Raw genomic sequence first — 23,223 nt, forward strand, 5'->3', positions numbered from 1 at the left:
GAAAATGACCTTGAAAATGTCAGCTTGCTCATTTTGACTGAAGTCTAATCTCTTAGGTTATGGTAGGAGAGTTACAAGAAGTAGAGTTACTCAGGGAAATTATCATGACAAAAGGGGGGAAAAAACATGCATTCTATTAGTTTGGGAATAAAGACTTTCAAAAAGGTGGTTCTATGCAGTCATGTATTTTTCCCCACTTTGGTAATTATACCCACAGAGAATTTTATATTACACAATAATGCCTAATAGCTTTTTGGTAAGTTCCTTCAAAATTCACACTGGATAATCATATATTTTAAATACTCAAGCATTAACTAGTTGAAACCCATTTAAGTCTCTATAAAAAAAAAATTCAGTATTGTATTTGTAAAGTATTGGGTAAAGTATCTTTAGAGCAAATAATACATAACCAAAGGATTTCACATTGATTGCAACGTGTTTAAATTAAATGGGAAATGATGGGATAATATGCTACATTTGTTGCATCATAATTTGTATTTCCTATTTCCCCCTAGAAATTTCCTTGCCTATTTCAGCCTAATGTCTTTTACAACTGTCCCAAGTGAACTTGGTGAGAGGATGTTCTAGAAATAAAATAAGTATTCCTGTTTTAGGTTTTTGTTACACAGTATGTTTCTTCTGCAAATGCTTGTAAACATTTTCAAAAATGAATAGATTTTTGTCAACTTTGTTCAGAAATATGTGCCAGATTTACACATTTATCTTACCCTTCTTCCCAGCTGCTCTGAGCAGCCAGAATTTCCCTGGAAATTTCCCAGTCAAATGGAAGAAAACACCATAATCTATTTAGCTTCAGAGATGACAGTACATTAAGATAGGTGAAGGTCATAAATTAGCACAAAATGTGGAGTAAACAGATTTGGGGTGAGCTGCATACCTGTTACTTCCTAGACATTAGTTATGTGAATGCCCAGAGATCAACAGATGACCTCTTACTGAAACTGCAATGGGCTCTAATTTTGGTCTCTTATTGCCTACTGACAATTTCTCTCTTCATCTAGCTCTTGGAGATGCTGCTTCATTGCATGTGAGCAGGGCATTCTGAGAGGCCCAAATCCTATCAAATGTGCTTAGGCAACTGTCTGGCTTCAGCAAGCTCCAATACACCAAGGACCGCATAAGCTTGCTTTAATTCCCAGTACACAAGCACCAATCCACCTGTATTCTGATACTACAATGAACAGTATCTTAAAACAAAGCTGAGAAGTTCTCTGCACACAAAGGACAGGGGGACGACTGAGGAGCAAGCGCAAGGACAGCAACAAACTGTTTTGCTGCACGATAAGAAACTTAATCGGAGTTCAATTGGAGCTTGTAGTGAAGTCTGAGCACAGGCATAGATAGAATTCTGAAGAAATCATGTGACCGCCTCCCAAATGATTAATGTGTAAAAGCAAAATACCAACTTCTGAGACTCTTCAACCCAAATCAGTAAATTCTTATACTCCACAGTTTTCGTTGTTGTTGTTGTTGTTGCATCTGCTTTTTCACGTCATTCCAAAAGATGAAACAGTAGTAACATAAACCTAAGATGGAATTCATCTTCATAAACCTGCTTTACCAACACTTCTAGCAAGATAATATTACTAGGAACAAAAGCACTAGACAAAAACGGCTTACTCAAAAGCAATGGTCAAAAATGTGTCACTTCCAGAGACCAGTGAAAACACCAAGCTTCTCACTTACAGCTTTAGAGACTAAAAATGGACTAGTGGGATGCTACTTCCTTATACCAACTTGTTCTCAAAACCTCACTGATTCCTTGATTTGGTCGCACTAGCCATGGATAAGACAAGTATTAAATTCCAATGTAGAAACCAATCTAACAAGCTTCCAGTTTAGAAGTGTTCTGAATCATGGCTAGCGAAAATAAAAAGGAGCACTAAAGTATGGAAAAAGGACACAGCAAGTACCCTAGCACAATATCTGTGAGGGGGAATGTGCAGTGCAATTCCAAAACCTACTTCTGATTGCTGAACAATTGTTAGCATTTGGCTAGAGTTACATCTGAACCACCTCCATGACAGTATTTGCCGAGGCAGTGCTCACACCATTGCTAAGCCCATCACTGCCTCCATGAATTATATTTATATTTATAGCCCGCCACTCCCTTGCGGCTCGTGGCGGGTAACACATATATCTGTGTTACCTTCATCCATGAATCAGATAATCCAAGAAACAGGTAATTAGAATGGTTATAGAACTTAGTTCTTATACCAACATGTTTTAAGGGAATATTTTCCCCATTTCCGTGTAAGAAATGTTTAAATTTCCATTCTATGGGGGGGGAGATACATTTTAATTTCAAGATAGTTATATTTCCCTGAGTCTATACAATAATCACTCAAGAATGTATTTGACTTCTTGGAGTGCATTGTTCAATTTTTGATAGTGGTATTTAAATCTAACATGGTAATAATACAGTGAATGATTAATGGTTAGAAGACTATCAAGAGATGAATAATGCAGTAAGAGCTAAAGATATGAAAAAATCAAGCTTTAAAAAGGATAAAATATTTACTTGTAACATACCTTCAAAAATATTGTTTTCAATTCAGCTGGATCAGCTCTCTTGGTTAGAGCCACCTACAAGTAAATACAATTATATTAATATGCATCGTCTATACAAAAGATGTCAAAATGTCATTTGAAAGAATAATTCAAACAAAAGAACGAGTGAGGAATTTTTTAAGTGTTCACCTCAGATGAACCAGATAGCAGTTGGTGTGGGAAATAAACAAATACTTAACATTTATGTTCAATTATTTGATGTTTTTGCTGGCATTGCTACTGAACTACTTTAAATAAGTGGAAGGTTTTGTCATCATGACAGTGGATAACTGGGGTACTTCATTTCCATTTCAATAACTCACATTTCTGAGCAAAATAAAAGCATACGACTGGGTGACATGTGACTCTTCCCATCCTCAACGTACAAGAGATCAGCTCACACCAGAATGTGTCCGTCATCATGTGTCAGTTCATTTAATAGTCACATTTGAGGGTTATGCTGCAGGGTAACATGTCTGTGGAAGGAAGTTTCCTTTCCTTCACTGAAGGGAAAACATAGGGTAAACACATGAAGCTGCCTTTAATATAGTACACTCTGACATGCCGCAGCTTTTCAGGATCAGACTCAAAGAAAGATTCTTCCCCAACACATGTTACTCAAGGCATTAAAGAATGAAGCGGAGAAGCGTCTATGGCTTATATGGATGTGCATTCGGCTAATCCTAGCCCCCCAAAAATCCCTAAAATTCCTGATTAGTATATCTAATTAGGCATTAATTCAGCTGGATTGTTTTTTAATTTTTTTTTTTTGCTACGGGAAATGGCCAAACTAAAAAAATCCCAAAACTATTTGGGATTTTTTTGGACTGCTGGTTAGATATTGTTGAAGCGCATTTAAAGATGTGCATTTAAAGAGCTCTCAGTCACTTTAAATGCCTTCAGAGTTAACTCTCAGCTTGGAGAAGGCAAAGAAACTGTAAGCCCTTTAAATGCACCCAGAGTTAATTCATGGCTCGCAAAAGGCATTTAAATTTTAAAGGCCTTTAAAATTTAAAGTTCTTTTTTTCCTCCACTGAAAACAATGGAGGACAGGGGTACCCTTCTTTGGGCCCTATAGATTTGGAGTCCCTGGTCCAATCTTTTTTCAAAGTATGGGGGGGGGGGAGGCACCAGCAACTAGGCTGCAAGTTTGATGCCCCTACCTCAAAAAACAGCTCCCCCATGAGCCCCATATACTTCTGGATCAATTCACCATTATAGTCTATGAGGACCATTGACTATACCAGTACCCATAGGCTATAATGGAACTGGAAAAAAAAACATTGCTGAGTATACCAATATGGGAATATCAGGAAATACCAGTATTTTGGGAGTTCAATATGCTGGAACCCAAAAACTACCATGTGTGTTTTGTTTTTTGCACACCTCTAGTAGCTCAGAAGCAGAAGGTTCAATCCCTAGCATCTCCATTTAAAAAGATCAGGTACTTGGTAATATTAATAACCTCCATTTGGGAGGTTATTAATACCAGTCCAAGGAGTCGATACTGACCTTGACAGACCAATGGGTTGACTCAGTATAAGGCATTTTCATGTGGTCATGTAAAACTGGGACAGACCTTCATGTGCTAAAAGTTTCCAGATATTTCAACCCGTTCCAACTGCAGCAGTCACGATATTGTTGGGGACTGGAAACAGACTGGGATACATGAAGGGGTGCCTCTTCAACAGATTTCCAGCATTCCATTACTATCCTCTTCCCAATCCCAACTCTTGGTGCTATGGATTTTATAATTTTATTGTTTATGAAACATCTAATGCCAGTGTCTGGAGAGATGGTACAGAAATTTTCTCTGTCCTTCCCCCCAATATTCAAATGTCACTTTTCTAAAATGAATAAGTCAAAAGCGGCTTCCAAAAAAATCCACCTATGACACCGTTGTTTTGGGGACCGAATACACACTGGGGCCTATGCACACAGAAGAAGACCAGAACTGCATTTGCTGGTCCCTCTCCTGCTCTATGCATAACAGCTGGAAGAGCCTTATGCATGTACATAATGGCTATTAATATGTTGCACTTCAATGGCAGAATCATGAAATGGCAACAATTTGTGATTGCATTTGCAGAGTCTATACATACCCAAGTCGTATGCAAACATTCTTCCAAACACATATAAACAGTGCTAGGATAAATTGCTTGTAAACTACCATAATGCATATGCAGTCCTGAAGAGCAGATATACAAGGTCTTCATGCTGAGTTGTGTTTTTACTATAAAATGGACTTTTGAATTGCAAACCTTGTGTATTAAACTAAGGCATCATTTACATCAAACTCATTCTTTCTTTCTAAAATGTTTCAAATTCACCCAATGTTCCTTTTAAAAATCTGGAACCCAAAAGTTGAGCTGCAAAATAATATTAAAAAATCACTACAAATATTTACTAAACAAAGTGCACCAATAATGTATTAAAAACATGCATCTAACTGCATGTGACGGAATAGACCAAACGCATTTCGACCCACAGGGGTCTTCTTCGACCCACAGGGGTATGCATGAAATGCTCTTTTGTACAAGATCAAAATCTAAAGGCTTGCTGGGTGGCAAAGAAAAATCTGTTTGGTGTAGCTCCAACTAGTGTTTCTAAAGTATCTGGTTTGGAGCCCACCTTCTAAAATATGTATTATCTGAGGCCACCACTCTCAGCTTTTGCCTAACTAAATCAAGACTGCATTTCCATGTGTGTCAGAAAAAGCTTTTAAAAATCTGACACCCACAGATTTTCCCAATAATCCTGCTTCTCTCTTACAAAGGCAAACAGTAATATGCCTACAATCATCAAGGACCCCGCCCCAAATAAAAAATCAGTAGTCCCTTGACTTCTGCAGTATGAAATCAGGAAAATACTATAGTTTAGCTTTTAGTAGTTTAATAATTAAGACATTTACAACTGTTTCACCATAAAATTGCTTGGACCTTACACTCTGGACATCTACAACTAACATATTTGCATGCTAGTATAGCTTCAGAGGCCTAAGAGTCCAATTTGAAGTAATATAGTTTGTTGTAGCCAGTGTGGACTTTTAAAAAAATGCATGTATATAGCATGTACCGTAGAAGTAGATATTTTATGTTTATTTATTATTTAGAAAACTTGCTTGTCGCCTTTTCAGAGACTTGCTCAAGACAACTTACAATGAAGAAAAGCAGTCCTTGAACATGCCGGCTTTCTTTGAATGATGTGGCCCTGTGCAAGAATATCATCTTATCAGCCTACAGAATCACAGGTTCACATCCCATTGTTCATCATGGTTTTTAGAACAAAGAAGCATTCAAGCTGGCCTTCCAAGAACATGTTATCTTCTGCCCCAATATTGAAAAGGCATACTTCCAAGAGTCAAGACATATGAATGTCGGAGGATGCATAACTGTATCTTGTAAGAAATTTTAAAAACCAAAATATCTCTTATAGAAAAGCATTCAATAAGCATTCTGTCACTTTAGCCACATGCTCCTCATTAGGACCACATATTGCACAGCAAGAGGCACCAGCACACTGTCAAGTACATTCTTCCAGTCTGTTTACTGGATGCTAGTTGTCCAGGGGTTAATGATGTTTGGTAGTTTTCCCGTTCTAAAACTCACTAAAATGGCATGAACAATTGTGGGGTAGCTAGCTTGAAAATGTGTGTTATCCGAGTGTACATGCTGTCCTAAGTGTCATAATCTTGCACTAAAACAGTTATTTGCTCAAGAGTCCATTCACAAGGCTCTGTGCTCTCTATCACATACCGGACTTAAATTCAATAAAATCTGTAACAACTAAAGAAATGACACACACACACACAAACACACAAAAGAGCTTGCTTCTCTACCAACACCCACTCATCTTCTTAAAAAAGAACCCAACCAGCCCTGAAGTCCAGTCCTACATCAGACATTTAATTTAGTATTTTTCCTTTAATACCAAATTCCCAAAGCTGTGGAAACAATCAGAATGGAAGAGTGGATCGAAGTCCCCTAACTATAAGCAGCAGCAGTCAACTGCAAGGCATGATTAAGTTATACCAATTTCAATTTCAGAGAAGAATTATTTTAGATGGAAATCAAGAGGGCATAACTATGCAAAGTTGGACTCAATGTTTATTTGCTTCACGGTTTAATCCTATCATTACCAACTCAATGCACACCCAGACTGTAGCATTCACTCAAAATTACAAGCCACAACAAGGTAGCTTGATGCAGCAAGGCAGTGAGACTGCATGACGCACAGCAATTCCTAGAAGACACAGTTGTGCAACACAAAGGTAGCAGTTTCCACACACTTGATGTGGGAGAGGCACATCAGGACCAGGGACAGCTCCAAGATTCCATGGAACACAGAAAGCCACTTCAACAAACAGAACCCATTTCAGTATCCACAACACAAGCATTGTGTACTAGAAACAGTACTTCTAGATGGGTTCTTTTTACACAGCAGTTCAGGATATAGAAAGCCACTATCTTCTATATTAATTAGATTAAATTTATATTATACTGAACTTTTGTGACTCTGTATTGCAATCGCAATACAAGCTTGGTTGCACTAGCCTAGCTTCTAGTTCATACTCCTTGGAGGAGAAAACCTATCGTGCAGAAATATCCAAGGGTGGTTTGGTGCTTTTCTTAACCTACCTACGTTTTCATTGATCCTTTCCGCCATGTAGACTGGGGTGGCATAGATGCTCTTATCCTGCTCCAGGGCTTTTTAAATAGGTGCACAAAACTCAGCACTGTATACAAAACTCAGGTGCACAAAATTCAGCACTCCCCATCTTCTGTTTAGCCCCCACTGCCAGGATCTTCTTCTGAATGTATAGCACTAGTGTTCTCCCCCCCCCAGCACTGCCAGAGTCCAATTTGAAAGCCTTGATTGTGGCATAGAGTGAAGAACAGATGCAGCCATAACTGTGTCACAAAAATGCAATCAGCAGGTTTACAAGCAGAACGCAGACAAGTGTACTATATTCCGAATTGTCTGATCAGACAAATAAGGCAGAGAAAAGATAAAGCAACTGAGGATTTGAAGTCCAGAATAGCAGCATCCATCCTGTAAAAAGGATCACCTGCTCTTCTTAATGGCTAACTAGGCACCTTCCTTAGTCTACTACTATAATCAAATCCAGTCCCTCAAATTCAGTGAAGTGCTCAGAGCCTAAGATGATAAACGATAAGCACTACTGAAATGATTGGAATTCAAGGAAACAAGAGGCACCAGCTGGCAGTGAATAGCGATGTGGCGACACAAAGCCAACCCTAACAAGGCGTTTGTTGTTTATCGTATATCTTGTGTGCTATGTAGCCAGGAGATCCTGGCAGCCAGGCAAAAGTCATTTGTAGGTGGTTTGCCATTGCCTGCCCCTGCATTATGGCCCTGGTATTCCTTGGTGATTGCCCTTCCAAATGCTATCCAGGGCTGATCCACTTAGCTTCCATGGTCTGACAGAGTCGGGCTTGCCTGAGCTATCCAGGTTGGGCTTTCATGTCAGGTAAAGTAACAAACAACTGGGATCATTCAGGACAGTCAGTAGCATAAGAAGACTGGAACCATGATCCTAAACAGAGTTATACCCTTCATTGGTTTAACTCTTCTTAGAATGGCACTGCTGTGCTTTTTAATGGGTCACAAAGGTATAGACCTTTCCATGTAAACTGAACATTTCTACTTTGAAACACTCCTGGACGATGAGCAGGAAACTTGTGGAGACGCAGAAATACCACAATAAAATGCCTCCAGCATCCCATTCGCTTCAGGATGCTGCCCAGTACATTCTGCACCTGCTAAATCTTCCTGACAGCCATCAAGGGCAGCTTAGTGAAGTGCAGCGTAATGTAATTATACATTACTCTAGTTATTAATTGTAAGGTTCCAGAGCTAATGCAGCTGCCAAGTCTTAAGATATAATTTTGCCCAAGAAAAGAACCAGAAAGATGCCCAATAGGTTATACTGCTGTGATGTCCTGGAATATTCACAGAGATTTCTTAACCTTGGGTTGGGGTGGGGAGACTTTTCGAATTCAAACTAAAAAGCTACTGCTGCAAGGGAAGAAAAAGGGTCAGCCGAACAGAAACAAAAAATTCATCCAGGGTCTTAAGACAAAAGGGATTATACTACTAGCAGCAAATGGGTAGGGTAGGTAAAAGTCAGAGATGGGTGCTGAATGCCTCATACCAGTTTGAAATACCCAGCTGTAGTTCAGCATTGAGAGAATTAGAAAGTTGCTGGAATATGTTTTGCTATAAGCACAGAATTCTACGGCTACAAGTATGGATTAAAAAATACAAGGGGATTCCAGGTGTTTTCAGTACCAGGTGCAGAATACCTGCCTCTCCTTAAGCCCCATTCTTGGTCAAAAAACATGTTCATGGGCTATACTTTCATAGCCAAACCTGATATAGAAGATCACAATCAACATCTCAGGAGTGGGGGGAGAGATAAGATTAAAGCATCTAAAGAGGTGCCAGAACTGAGCATAGGAAATGACACAGGATGCGTAATCCTTTCCCCCCAGCAGTTTTCTCCAATTAAAATCATTATGGGCACCCATGCCTCCTGGTATTGCCAGTATGACCCTGGAGAAAATACAAAGGATCCATACAAAGGCTGCATGTTTCCACCGCTTCACTGATGAGGAGGGTGTGGTTTAATTTGGGAACCTGGCATGCAGGAAAGCACTGAATATCCCAGCACTGCTTCCCCAGTCAAATTTCAGCCCATGGGGATTTTAGAAGACCTTAATTATGGCTCTCCCACAGCATAGCTAGCTTACCTGTGGCACTTACATGTGGTAAATTAAGATTCAGGCTAAGTTTTCCACTCTGTTGGAAGGGGAGGGGGGAGGGGGAATTCAGCATAGTGCTCAGAGCAGGAGTAGTCAAACTGCGGCCCTTCAGATGTCCATGGACTACAATTCCCATGAGCCCCTGCCAGCGAACGCCGCAGTTTGACTACCCCTGGCTGAGAGCCATAAGCAGCAGAAATACCACTCTACCTATCTGCCCACAGCAACTAGGCAGTAGACAAGCAAACAATTTTTTCTGTTTATTCAGGATGCCAAAATGAAAAACTAGATATACTGGGGGGAGGCGGTTTAAATGTAGAATTCTGGTAATTTTCCAAATGCTGGTGTGAGGAGAACTGGACATTTTGTATGGGCATGGTGGACTTTGGAGGAGGGGAGAGAAAGATTGGGAGGAAATGGACACACACAGAGAACTTTATCTCTTATGAAACTTGGGAGCCAGCTTGGTTTAGTAGTTAGGAGCGCGGACTTCTAACCTGGTGAGCCAGGTTTGATTCCCCGCTGGGTGACCTTGGGCTCACCACAGTCCTGATAGCGCTGTTCTGACTGAGCAGTAATCTCAGGGCTCTTTCAGCCTCACCTACCTCACAGGGTGTCTCATCCTCCTTTGGGTAGAGAAAAGCAGCATATAAGAACCAAATTCAAATTTACGTAACTACTTTATGAATGTAAAATTATGTATAACTGCATACTTAAGTATGAGCTGAAATCCATACATAAATATCTGCATTCAATAAAACAATACTTACAAATATAGGCAGAATTAGGTCATGGAGCTGTGCATTCTAAAATTATAATTCCCAAGGGGTTTTAATTTTGTGTAAATGGCTATGTTATCACAGTATTTTTTTCCTGCCATATTTTCATGTAATAAAGTTTGCTGCATACAGGTATTTTTGTAATTTTGCAGGGGAAAAGGCTAATGCATTAGATTCAGGTGTTGGTCCAAAGCGGCAGAACGATGTTTGAGTCCAGTGGTACTTTTAAGACAAAGTTTTAATTCTGGGTATAAGTTTTTGTGTGCATGGACAATTCTTCAGATGCACAAGAAAGATTAAACGCAGAATTCAACTTTGTTAGTCTTAATGGTACCACTGGACTCTAACTTTGTCCTGTTGCCTCAGACCAACACCTGACTCCAATCCATTTATACATTGCAGTTTTATAAGCTAAGTTACAAATCGTATTTAGGATTGATATATTGGGAAAAAACCCACCCCACCCCACCCCAAAAAATTCAGTACCCCATGATTTCAAAGCTTCAAGACACCTTCCATCTCTACACTGGGCAGGCTTTTAAAGTACTACAAAGCGTGGTTGTTTAAGAGAGTTTCTGCCTGCTGTTCTACATATATTTTTAGTCATTATCATGTTCTAAATGGTTTGTGTATTGCCTGTTTGGTACTGTAAGCCATTTTGAGCCATCATAGATGGTCAGAAAGGTGGCATACACATAGGTAAAGGTAAAGGTAAAGGTATCCCCTGTGCAAGCACCGAGTCATGTCTGACCCTTGGGGTGACGCCCTCCAGCGTTTTCATGGCAGACTCAATACGGGGTGGTTTGCCAGTGCCTTCCCCAGTCATGACCGTTTACCCCCCAGCTTGCTGGGTACTCATTTTACCGACCTCGGAAGGATGGAAGGCTGAGTCAACCATGAGCCGGCTGCTGGGATTGAACTCCCAGCCTCATGGGCAAAGCTTTCAGATGGCTGCCTTACCACTCTGCGCCACAAGAGGCTCTTACATATTTAATTTAATTACATAAATAAATTCTTCAATGGTATATCATATCCATAAACTGGCAATCCTATTCATACTTCTAAGGAAATGAATGGCATATTTATTTATTTTTTAATCTCTTGTAGATATTTATTTTGTCTTTCCCACAAAAAGCTCAGGATAGCATACACAGTTCTCTGACCAGCCCAAAGTCACACAATGAGCTTGGAATCACAGGGACAAAGGATTATGCCCATTTTAATAACTGTATTGATATCCTGCTAAATCACATTCCATGACAAACTCTTCATCTTAAGCTGTTCTAGCAGTTTCATTTCTCTGATCCAAATCAGTGTCTGAAAAGCTCTGAACTAGGAGCTTCATAGCCATGAGAAAAGTTGAAACAAGCTTCTCAGCTTTTTCCATGCGCTCACTTGTTCCGTGGTTATGTACTTTAGAGCATTTACTAGTTTATTTTGGTGCACATGGAAAAATCAGAGGTTGTATCGTACCAAAGGCCACTGGAAGTCTGGCAGACTCCCAGATTTCACTCCTAGAGTGAATGCCCACAGAGGTTGTGTATTCTCAAAATATTTAGAAGTATCACTACTAGACTAAGAATTTCTGACTGGATTATTCTTGGTGCTTGATAGTGGGTAGTACTTTTCCGACATCAAGTCTTTGGTTCTTCAGTCAAATGCACTAAATCTTCAACATAGGGGATTTGCAATTATCTAACCTGAAGGTTAAATATTCTCAGTTTAATGCTATGTTCAAATGTGCTCAAGAATACATAGTTACAACATGGTTAGGGTAGAAAATCAGAATAATTCACTGAACAGTTTTTCTTTCTGGAGTTTCAGCTTACACAAAAAAACAGAAACAAAAAAAGTTGTACCGCCACCTGGAGTACCTGGCGGGATTCCACACTACGCTGGAGGCACTGCTAGAGCGGCTGGCGGCCAAACACGGGCACCTGCAGGACCGTTTATGCACTGGAGGTTTCATGCTGTGCTGCAGGCTGGAGTTTTAGTCATGGCAGGGTGCACCACCTCTTCCTGCACCCATATGGGGGAGCATTTGGCCTGGTGCACCTCATCCGCCTCCTGTTTGTGCTCCTGCATGGGAGGTGGAGCAGTGAAGTTCCCAATGCATAAACGGTCCAGGAGGAGCAGCAACAGTGGCAGCACCCCACCCCTAGCCAAGCTGCTCACCCTGCCGTGACCCCTGTGAAAGGGTCATTAGATCCCCAAAGGGGTCCCGACCTCCAAGTTGAGAACCACTGGTGTAAAATATTCAACAATGTATGAGCATAGTCCAGTAACAGGTGGTCATGAACAAGGGGGGCAGTTTTTAAGTTTCATCATTATGATCTCATTCATCAGCAAGGGCAGGAGCAAAAGCTGGTTGCCCCCTAGCCCAGCACCACTCGGGGCAAACCTCACAGCACAGCAAGTTTCTCCTTTCTGACCTCCTGCTATACCTGAAAGAATATTACAAGGTTGAATTAAGCAGCACTGTAACCTGCCTGCCAGCATTTAGTCAAAACTTTAAGCCTTCCATTCCATCAATCTTTTCAAGTTACATCTTCTCCCTCCCACATACCTTCCTGTATGACTGTAGCATAACATGGGCATCCATCATTTTTTTTTACTTATTTCTCACACTGAAAAAAATGCAAGTTTAACCTTCAAATGCTGAACTGATGAAACACATTTGGTGAAGTCCACCACCCACTCTGCTACTCTCTCTGGGAAGCACATCGTCAAGCATTAAGAGTCGGAATCTACTTCCCCCTCGCTACATGCTGGTGCCCCCTCAATCTGTCTTTTCTAGTTTTTCAGGAGAAATGGTGCCTATGCTGCCAGCTGCAGTTAGTCTTAGCCCCCAAGATACAACAGAATACAAAGAACCATGAACGCCTCATAACAATCAACACTGCTTTTGCTTGTTCTCTGTGCCTCCAAAGCATTCAAACTCATATTGACATTCTGAGCTACTTGTACACCTCATGTAGGCCTCCTTACCAAGCAACATAAACTGGCATACACAAGGCACATTGGATAAAGCCTCTAGCTGCTCTCAGTACAGAAGCTCTTCCCTGCCATGGGGTGTGTCACTGGGCTGCATTGAACAACATAGGTCAGGTGAAGATTCTTAATGGTCTGGGATACACCCAGAACCCTTTACTTCCATGGGTGACTGCTTCTGTTTTAAGGCCGTAAGCCAAAATCAATTCTGAATGCCTCCACCACTAGATAGTGGCTACCAGGGACCTTTTTGGTCACAGCATCTATGGAATGTCCTCCCAGGAATATCCGTCAGGAACCAATTTTATTGCACTTTCAGTGTAGGTTAACTTCACTTTTACAATTTGCCTTAACTTTTGATAGAGCTCTACGCTTTTCAATTTGCAGGTTTCTTGTGACTATATTTTAGACAGTTGTTTCTGCAGTGCCCCAATTTCTTTTCTTTTTTTGGGGGGGGGGGGCTCTTTTAATTTTCATTATGATAGTTTAACATTTGGTTGAAAACCATCTCTGAGGCTTTATGTGATGGGAAATTGGAACTGAGAAGCTTTAGGATCAATTCCATATCACACAATAATTGGTGCTCAGCAACTGCTAGAACTGCAGATACAAACCTGACCTGTGTTTATTCATCTGAAGTCTAGAAAACTCTGCCATCCTGAACAGTTGCCCTTCTGACGTCATGAGCTTAGAAGATGCAAAACTTGGCAGTACTACAAATTAATACTCAGAAACTACTAAAACAAAGTCTGACAGAGGAACAACATAGGTAAGAATAATATAATCACGAGGAGTTTCGATAAGTAAAAATAAATACACCATTTGTAAAGCATATTACAGCACAGCTACAACATGTAAACCATCCAACAGCATGGCTTCCTAAGCATACTTACAAGACTATATCCCACATAAATCTGTCTCCTGAAAGTACCACCACATAGTTGAAATCTTTATTTGCAAAATTTCTATGCTGCCTCTCCGGAGAACCTTCTTGGGGCAGTTTACAAGGTACAATGTTTATAAAAGGTTGGATTCAACCAGCTTTTTCATTCCATCTCAGCAAATTTGCTATCCAACATGATTTTCTGTAGCTGCAAGTCTCATAGCTCTTAGCATAGCCTTTTGGGGTAGTTAAAGGTGATTGTGTCTTTTTTTCAAGAGCAGAAAAGCTGATTGGATCCAACCCATAAAACAGAATAAAAATAATTAAAAATAGCATAAATTACTTAGCAGCTGATTCTCATAAAACAATTTGCAGACTGTAAAAACCATTTTAAAAGATCAACCGCTTAATTCAAATCCTTGGTAAAAATGTTTTGGCCCAGTGCTTAGAAGAGGGCAAAGAAGCCGCCAGGCAAGGGTCAAAGGGAACGGCATTTTACAGGCAGTACATTTTGAATAAGAAAAAAAAGTCTTTGTCACTCACTGATGATTGGTCTTCTCAAACTGTACACTGGAAAGCTAGAAAAAAACTGCCGTAACTGACAGAACAATCTGAAACCACTGCCTGATCTATGAGGTAACCTTAATAGAAAACAAGGAATGGACAGAATTATAGAACACCAGGAAAAGCTACTAAAGTTGATGTATAAGGCAAATATGGGGGACGGGGACAAAATATGTCCAACTAATCACTCTCAGGTTACAATAATGCAAGTAATACATGCAGAGCACCATAATTATTATGCAATTCAATAAAATATGTAGGAGACAAAGTTACTTGCAAAAAAATTATTGAAATAATTTGACATCAAGATTCCCTATTTGTTGAACAGCCATGAATAAGCAGAAGGAGGAACTGGGCTGAAGGAAAAAAATTCCTATACATGAAGCGTCCCAACTAATAATTGTGTGACAGGAATTATGTAGGAATAACTGACAGGCAAATGCATTTTGTTTCAGTGTTGTGTTTTCTTTTTTGATTGAGCACAGAAGTTAACTTTTAAAGATCGTATTTATAATCAAATCTGTCTGCTCATGTCTATTCAAAATGCTACACCTCAGTAGCTTGGAGTGTGAGTGGGTACAAATCCATGTGTATGCATGAATCCATTTCTCCAATCTTTAAAAAAAAAAGGAAAAGAACAAAAGACATCTGCATAATGGAAGCAGACAACATCACATTCAAGTAACAGTGTTATTGTGCACTATAAATTGTAGGACAAAAGAAGTCTCAAAGTCAAGAACCTTTCTTTGGAAGTAAAAGCAAAATGAAAAGCGTCAGCATGGTGTTCCATTTAGAGGCACACACAAGCAATGTGAAAAGCAAGTCACAAAATCAAAAAGAGGCTAGAAGCACTTGGGAAATCCATTCTGCTTTTAAATACGCCTCTGCCAAATTATATATGAAATTGGCAATGGGCCGGCTCCAAAGCATTATTTCCACGAGCGGAAGACATTTTTTGCTCATGCATGGAAGAGCCCAGAAACTTTGCTGCCTCCCCCATCCCAAGCGGTTCCTTTCTAACACTCAGGAGCACCTTTTCAAGGGCTCATGGGATGGCAGTGGCAACCTGTAAGCCATTCATGGCTCTTCGGATTCAAATCAATATAAGTGACTAAACAAAATGGACTTCTATAATCATACTGAATATCAAAGAGAGATTTCTATACCAAGGACTCAAGGTTGGAAATGGGTTGAGAGAGCTATGGCTCCCCTGGATACTTACCCAAAACCCTGAAGTCCCGGGGGGGAGGTGGGTGAACGGAAAGTCTGTTAGCATCATTTTATGACATTTTAGAAATAAGATATGCTTCTTTCCACATTATACAAAACTTAAATTCTTAATGTTTATTGGGGTTTGATTAGATGGCAGCTGAATGGTTGAAAATCCAACAGAAATAGCTGTTAAAGGTAGTTAATTATATCTTGCATCAAGAATTTTCAACATTCCTGCTAACAGTAATTAAAATTTGCTCATGTACTGAAAGCTTTGAAATACAAGTTCTGTTTTGAAACAATTGCTTTTGCAGATTTGTTTCGCCTTCTGTAAACAGTTGTTGTTTTTTGTCTAGGAGTACTTGTAGGCACATCAGTTTCTTTGTGAGAGGAGGGTGTTCGCATTAATTTACTTCTATTCCTGGGCCCACATCCAGCTTCAGACAGTTTTATGCGATCAGCTGATTGCTATGGAAACCATTGCGATGTCATATTTGGCAGGCAACTTAAAACCAAACATAGAATATCAGGCCAGGACAGTTCTCACTAACCTCACCTCCAAGATATTATCCTTATAGTAAAGCCTAAGACAGAATGAAATCTAATTTGTTAGCAATGGCTGTTTTAAAAAAACAGACTTGCTTTATTCTCACTGATCAGCATACAGCCTGAAATACCCAGAGTTGGACATTAAAACAGAATCATAGGATTGGAAAGGACCTCATGAGTCATCTAGTCCAACCCCCTGCACAATGCAGGACATTCACAACCCTATCGCTCATTCACTCTAACCTGCCACCCCCTTGAAACTTCACAGAATCAGCCTCTACATCAGATGGCTATCTAGCCTCTCTTTAAACATTTCCAAAGATGAAGAACCCACCACCTCCCGAGGAAGCCTGTTCCACTGAGAAACCACTCTAACTGCCAGCAACTGCTTCCGAATGTTTAGATGGAATTTCTTTTGAATTAATTTCATCCTACTGGTCCTGGTCCATCCTTCCGGGGCAAGAGAAAACAACTCTGCTCCATCCTCTATATGACAGCCTTTTAAATACTTGAAGATGGCTATCAGAACCCCTCTCAGTCGTCTCCTCTCTATCTTGATATGAAGTTAAATACATTGTTTACATATCACTGTACACAGCAGAAAAGCTTTAATCAACCATTTAGTAGGATTGTTGAAATCAACAGGCCCTTTTGGACGCCCTCCCACGTTTCTCAAGTCTCCAAAGGTCCTCTGCTTGTCTCTATCCTTCCCCACAACCACACACTGCCTGTATTTGCCCAGATCCAGCTTCCTTCGTTACATACCTCTTCCTCCTAACTTATACTGTCAACTCAGCACTATTCTCTCAACTATCCACTTTCTTTGTCTTTAGGCTATGCATGGTGTTCTACACAATCCTGTCTTTCAACTCTATGCTCACTCCACCCCTCTGGAATGCCTGTTACTTAGTTGTATGTCGGTAGTGACAGACAAACAGACAGACAGACACTGGTCTCACAGAAAAGCTGTTTGCAAATGCTCTAGTACCAAATTGACGCTTGTGAATCATGTTAAAGCAGCCAAACCAAGGATTAGTGGAAATATTAATCAACTGGGTAGTCCAAACTTCCGAACAAACCAAAGAGGGGAAAATGCAGGAACTATTATTACTAAATCAGATAAATTATATATAACAACATCCCCTAGAACAACTCATTGTCATCCCAAACATTTTAAATAGTAATTTTGGTTCTGCCTGAAAAACTTTTAGACATACACACAAACATGCAAACTCTGAATATACATAAATAATCATATATACAATAGCTGGTCATGGCCACATGTTGATTATTATGTTCATTTCACTTTTTTCAAATAAGAAAATTTAAAACAGTATCAACATGGGACTGATTTGCCCAGATTATAAAATGCCTTCTATCTAAACAGACATTTCACTACAGACAGAATTATAAAATGAAGCAAAGGAGCACACAGCTGACTCGATGCCAGTGACAAACAAGCAGAGCCATTTTAATGGAATGGTGAAACGATTCAAATCCCAGTGCGCTTCAATTGTGAAAAATCTAATCAGATTTAGACTAGTCACAGCACACTGCGCAAGACAGGCAATTCCTACACTTGGAGACGGCTTTAAATGGGTGTTCAACACCCTGCCACTTTTGAAAGCTTCAGTCGAAGGATGCTTCAGAAAGGAAGATGAATTATACCACTGCAGGCTTTTTATTATAGGCTGCAATAATAGAAGACCCACAAGGTCCCTGCAGATGAATCAACAAGGTAAGAACAGTAAGCATGAAACATCTCCTGTACAAATATATCTATGGGTCACTTGCAACACGTGCCCACATACAAGGGCTATGAAGCTGTGGCCAAGAGCACAATCCTACCTTCAGTACATTCAACTCAAGCGTACATACAATCTTGGTAAACTGACATGCGACTTACAAAGAAAACTGCCATGTTTCAAATATGTATGTTTGCCACAGCTCTCTCATATTATCATAACTATGGAAACACTGGGTTGATACAGCTAAGTATTTACCAAGGGGTCCCACCCTATCCGAGCATCCCAGGATTATAATTATAATTTAAGATAGGAATAACATTCTGGCTGGATTCAGCAGAGTTGGGTTGGGGAAATTATTGTTCCGCCATCTTGCTTGTGGGATACTCTGTGCAATGTACTATTATTTTAATGGTTTTTTTAATGGGATATTGTTTTATGGTTTTGATTGTAAGTCACCTTGAGGCAATGAAAGTTGTGAGATACAGGATACAGATCTGAACATAAATAAATAGAACAAATAAAGTCCTGCCCAGTAAGAGAACTGAATTAATTTTGAGCTTCCAGGATGCCAACTGGGGGGAGGCACTGTGGCTCACTGGTAGAGCATCTGCTTTGCATGCAGAAGGTCCCAAGGTCAATCCCTGGCATCTCCAGTTAGAAAGACCAGGCAATGGTCAACAAGAAAGACCTCTGCCTTAGAGAGACAATACTTGTCTTGAAGGACCAATAATCTGATTCAGTATAAGGCAGTTTCATGTGTTCAAAGGTATAGTCAAATTCTCTCACCTTTTAGAAACTGGAAAGAAGGTGTAAAAAAGCTGGGTTCATGTTCTTTAGAACCATGACACTATTGAAAAGGTCTGAGTTGATACTTTTTTTAGAGCAAAAGTCATATCACCCCATTTCCTAAATAAATAAAGCATGAAATCTACAAAATCCACTAACGAAGCTTGAAGGCTATTCCAAAGGATCAAGGTTATTACACCTAAGGATTGTTTTATAACCCACCTCCTCCAACAATCACATCCCCCCCCCCCCCAGGATTCATAACTTACTTGCTGCTCCGAACTTAAAGGGGTATTGCCTAGACTCACAGAATCTATTTTCCCCTCTCTTATCTTTTCAAACCTGAACATTTTCCTATGTTCACACACACACACCCCACTTCCAAGTGCTATTTTCTTGGTTGGGGAGGGGGGTTATGAGAAAAGATAAATGCCAGTCAGCCTACATCTTATAAGCAATTTCATCCTATTTTGCCACCATTTATGCAGGCCAAAGTAACAGTTTTTTGATAAAGTATATGACTCAGCTGTGGGCTTCTACGGTACTGTAAAGAGCATGAAATTATTTTAAAATGTTATGAAAAATGTACTGGCAGCTTTCTTTTTAGTGTTTTAACAAAGCTACAGTTTCATTTCTTTTATTCCAAAATAAACTACTTCTACAAGGGCAACTTCATACCTCAGGAAATGACTGAGATGGAGGGATACTTTTCAAACACAGGAGAGATTCAAATAACATCTTTATTTCTCGAAAATATCATTCTAATGCTTCATTCCTAAACACATTCACACGAAGCTGTCAGTGCTTTTAAGTGCCCAAGCAAAAGCTGTATTTTACTAATCAGAAAGGAAGGGTTAAAAAGACTCCAAAATAAGTCATAAAATAGGAGAAGGGGGGGGGGGTTGCAATTATCATGCCACCAGCTGCCAAGCATGTGGGGGGGGGAATCAACCCCTTATTAAGTTTTCTCCCTTGGCACTAAAGGAACAGAGCAACACAAAAACATGAAGGAAAAACATATGATTATTAAGAAAATGGACTGGATCTAGATTGTCAATTTCTACCAACTCCCTTCTGCTGTAGAGCCTTTCCTCCCCCCCCCTTGTGACATTAGTCTGGCGCCCTGATCCCCCAGGAGCAGTGATTCATGGGTATCAGTGGGCTACAGTGTGAAGGGGAAGCAGGAATGCATTCAAAGAATTAATCTGGATCTAGCCCACTATAATTTTGTCAGTTATGTACCAAATGCTAATATCAATTTACCTTTCAGTATCCAGTAATGATAAAAGTGACCTAAAGCAATTTACAAAAAGTTACTGGAGCAGCATGAATCAACCAAGGATAACTGACTTCACCAAGGAAACTCGCTCCAATTTCCCCCCCCAGCCTACTCTGCATGACCTGGTTTCTGCTGGTTAGGTCACCCCTCTCAAATCTTGTAAACAAAGCAGTGTAGCCCTGGTTAATAAGGACAGGAGACCATCAAGGAGGCCTGGGCTTGCTGCAGAGGCAGGTAATGAAAAATCATCTCTTGAAAACCCTATGACCTTTAGTCAGCTGCAACCTGACAGCCCTTTCCAACCAACACTGAATGTTCCTGAGTGGTTTAACAGCACTTGTCTCCAACCAAATGTGCTAAGCTACGATTCCGTTAAGGAATTCAGCAATCAAAGAGTCATGATCCAAAGCTGCCCATCTTACTAACATTGCCTGTTCTTCCCAAAACCAACCTATAGGCCAAAAGGGCTGTAAAGATATCCGTGGAAACAGAATTTTCTGGCAACCCATTTTGGGGATCAACAGTAGTCAAAGCACCTTCCCTCCAACGCTCAAATTGCCCCTGCAGGACATCAGGTGCCGACTAGAGATATTTGCCCTTGAAGATGGGGGTACAACAACAGTTTTTCATACAGAATGTCCAACGCTGAAGCACTAACATCTTCGTAAAAAGACCTCAGACAAACTCTCTCCTCCAGAGTTACTGCCTGTCGATAAAGACAGCGACCCAATGTTCTGACTTAGAAGAAAGAAGCTTTCCCATTAAATATCAATCAACTGAATAACAAGGGATTAATCACACTTAATCACACCCTTTAAGGCAGATGTTTACTACACCTTAAATAAAATAACTGTGCAATACTCTTTAGTCACTCTAGAAAAAGACAGTTACACAAAGGGCAGGCAAATGTATGAGATCGGGCCATCTCTTTGGGTACTCTAAATTAGCGATCCCCAACCTGTGGGCTGCGGACCACATGTGGTCCTTCGACTAATTGAAGGTGGACTCCGAAGGATGCCTTCTCTCCCCCCCCCCCGGCCCTTTACGTCATCCCCCCCAGCCCTTTACAACATACTTCATTGTTGTGGTGTGTCTGTATCTTATTTTGAAGGGATGTTTAAACATTACCATAGCGATCAGAGAGCGCTAGGGCAGTGGTTGAGAGTAGAGGAGTAAACTACCCCCCCCACCGGGCCTCAGTAAAAGGCGTTGAGTGGTCCCCGGCAATAAAAAGGTTGGGCACCACTGCTCTAAATGAGTAAAAGAAAATTGTGCCCAACTCACGGGTTGAAATGAGACATTCCTCATACTCAAAGACACAAGCACATCTATATAAAGATGTTCCTCTTTATCCTTCATTTAAGGATTTGCGGTGCATTAAATGGATTTCCTTTCTCAAAGAGGGAGAGCTAAACAGAAATGCAAAATCACTATCCAAGTATGAGATGTCTCAGGAAGTCACCTGATCCCCTCCAAAACGGTTTATTTCCATGTCTCTGATGCACTTGGCCACACTGTACTTAACTTAAATTGTGAATGGCTTTCTTTTTCATGGGGGGGGGGGGGGGAAGAGATGCAACTTTATCAAACTAGAGGGGGAAAACATGTTGCACTGCAGACTCTTAAAAGCCTGTCACCTGCTTCACATGTCAGCGGTCATTTTTTTTTTCTGTTTCTAGAATTATTCCTATTCAGCTGTTAGTGCCAAAGAAAGGCAAAACTGGTTAGAGGCTACACCATATCTGAAAAGTTCCTAAAGTTCCAATACATTGTTAAAAATGCCCTTTGCACGTTCAAAGACTGTTTTTACACAAGTTTTAAAATTGCATGTTGAATATGCAGAACTATGAAGCTGACACAAGATAGCAATATAGAACAGAAAACAGTACAGGCTAGTCAATTGTAGGTTTTACAGTCCTGTTGTGGACCAATTTTTGGAAGAGTTTTAAACCTATGAAAACATTCAAACACAAACTGTCCTTCCCATTGTGTTGGGGTCACAATCCTTTGTCCTTTAACACCTCCATCAGAGTAAATGAAGCTATTCTAGTCTTTCCTGAGGATGGCAGTGTTAAAAGCTTAATCTCTAATGCTTAATCTGCCATGAGCTCTGCACCTGTACAAGATTAGCCATTATTCTCCTAAATGAGCTACAGATCCTGGTCCCAACCCAGTTAGGGCTCTTCCTGCAATGACATAATCAATGAAAGCCTCTGTTTTGAAGGGGGAGCACAGCACTCAGGAAATTGTGAATGCTTTCTTGTGTCTGAGCAGTGCCCACACCACAGGAAAGATGGCCCTCTCAAAACCCTGTGTTCTCCAGTAGGAGAAATACAAGGACTACTTGCTACAGGTATGATTAGAAAAGGCTGGTTCCTTGCAAGAACACACTTTCAGGTAAAGTAGCCTACAAATGGGGGGTGTAACTAGATGTACTAAAGGGTAGGAAATAAAAAAGCTATCACTCTGGTCTGTTCTTTATCCTAAATGGCTAAGGACAGCATACCTGTTTCTCCCAACCACATTTTAGCATCCTAACAACCCCCAGAGGTAGGCTGAACTGGAGCACCTAACTCCATCTCTCCCAGTGAGCTGCTTCACAGTCAAGTGAGGCGCTGAGGCCAGGATTCTCAGGTCTTAGCCAGATGCTAACCACTGTATTATACTATATGTGCTCAGTCTTGCCAGGGCAAAAAATATTTTTTTAAGTCTTTCAGCTCAATATTATTTTACATGAGATCATTCTAAATGGTGTTGCATTCTACAGTATCTACCAACTGTAATTCTGCGTCCATCACTTTCATGGAAGTGATATACAAGTTGCTCTTTCCATGCACCCATGATGCCTTTGTAGTTCAGTGGCAGAGCAACCGCTAGACACATAGAAGGACCCAGTATCCCCAGAATCTCCTGTTTAAAAAAAGAAACTCTACCTGAGATTGTGGAGAGCCACTGGCCATCAGAATAGGCCACACAGACCTGGAGAGACCAAAAGTCTGACTCAGCATAAAGCAGGGTCAGGTATCCCTGTCACCCACAGAGAGAGACCGAGTTTCAAACGGCACCTGTACTGGCT

At 40.5% G+C, this 23,223-nt stretch overlaps 1 protein-coding gene across 3 annotated transcripts in view; it reads right to left on the reverse strand.

The window, feature by feature from the left end:
• Positions 1-23,223, reverse strand: part of SLC25A13 (solute carrier family 25 member 13) — a 110,107-nt gene that overhangs the window by 78,180 nt on the left and 8,704 nt on the right. For all 3 annotated transcript variants that reach the window (XM_077303648.1, XM_077303647.1, XM_077303650.1), the window contains one exon: positions 2,554-2,607. In XM_077303648.1, coding sequence (XP_077159763.1) covers positions 2,554-2,607 — 54 coding nt within the window. The remainder of the gene's footprint in view (positions 1-2,553; positions 2,608-23,223) is intronic.

Source organism: Paroedura picta, chromosome 11, assembly GCF_049243985.1.
Source record: "Paroedura picta isolate Pp20150507F chromosome 11, Ppicta_v3.0, whole genome shotgun sequence".
Lineage (NCBI taxonomy): Eukaryota > Metazoa > Chordata > Lepidosauria > Squamata > Gekkonidae > Paroedura > Paroedura picta.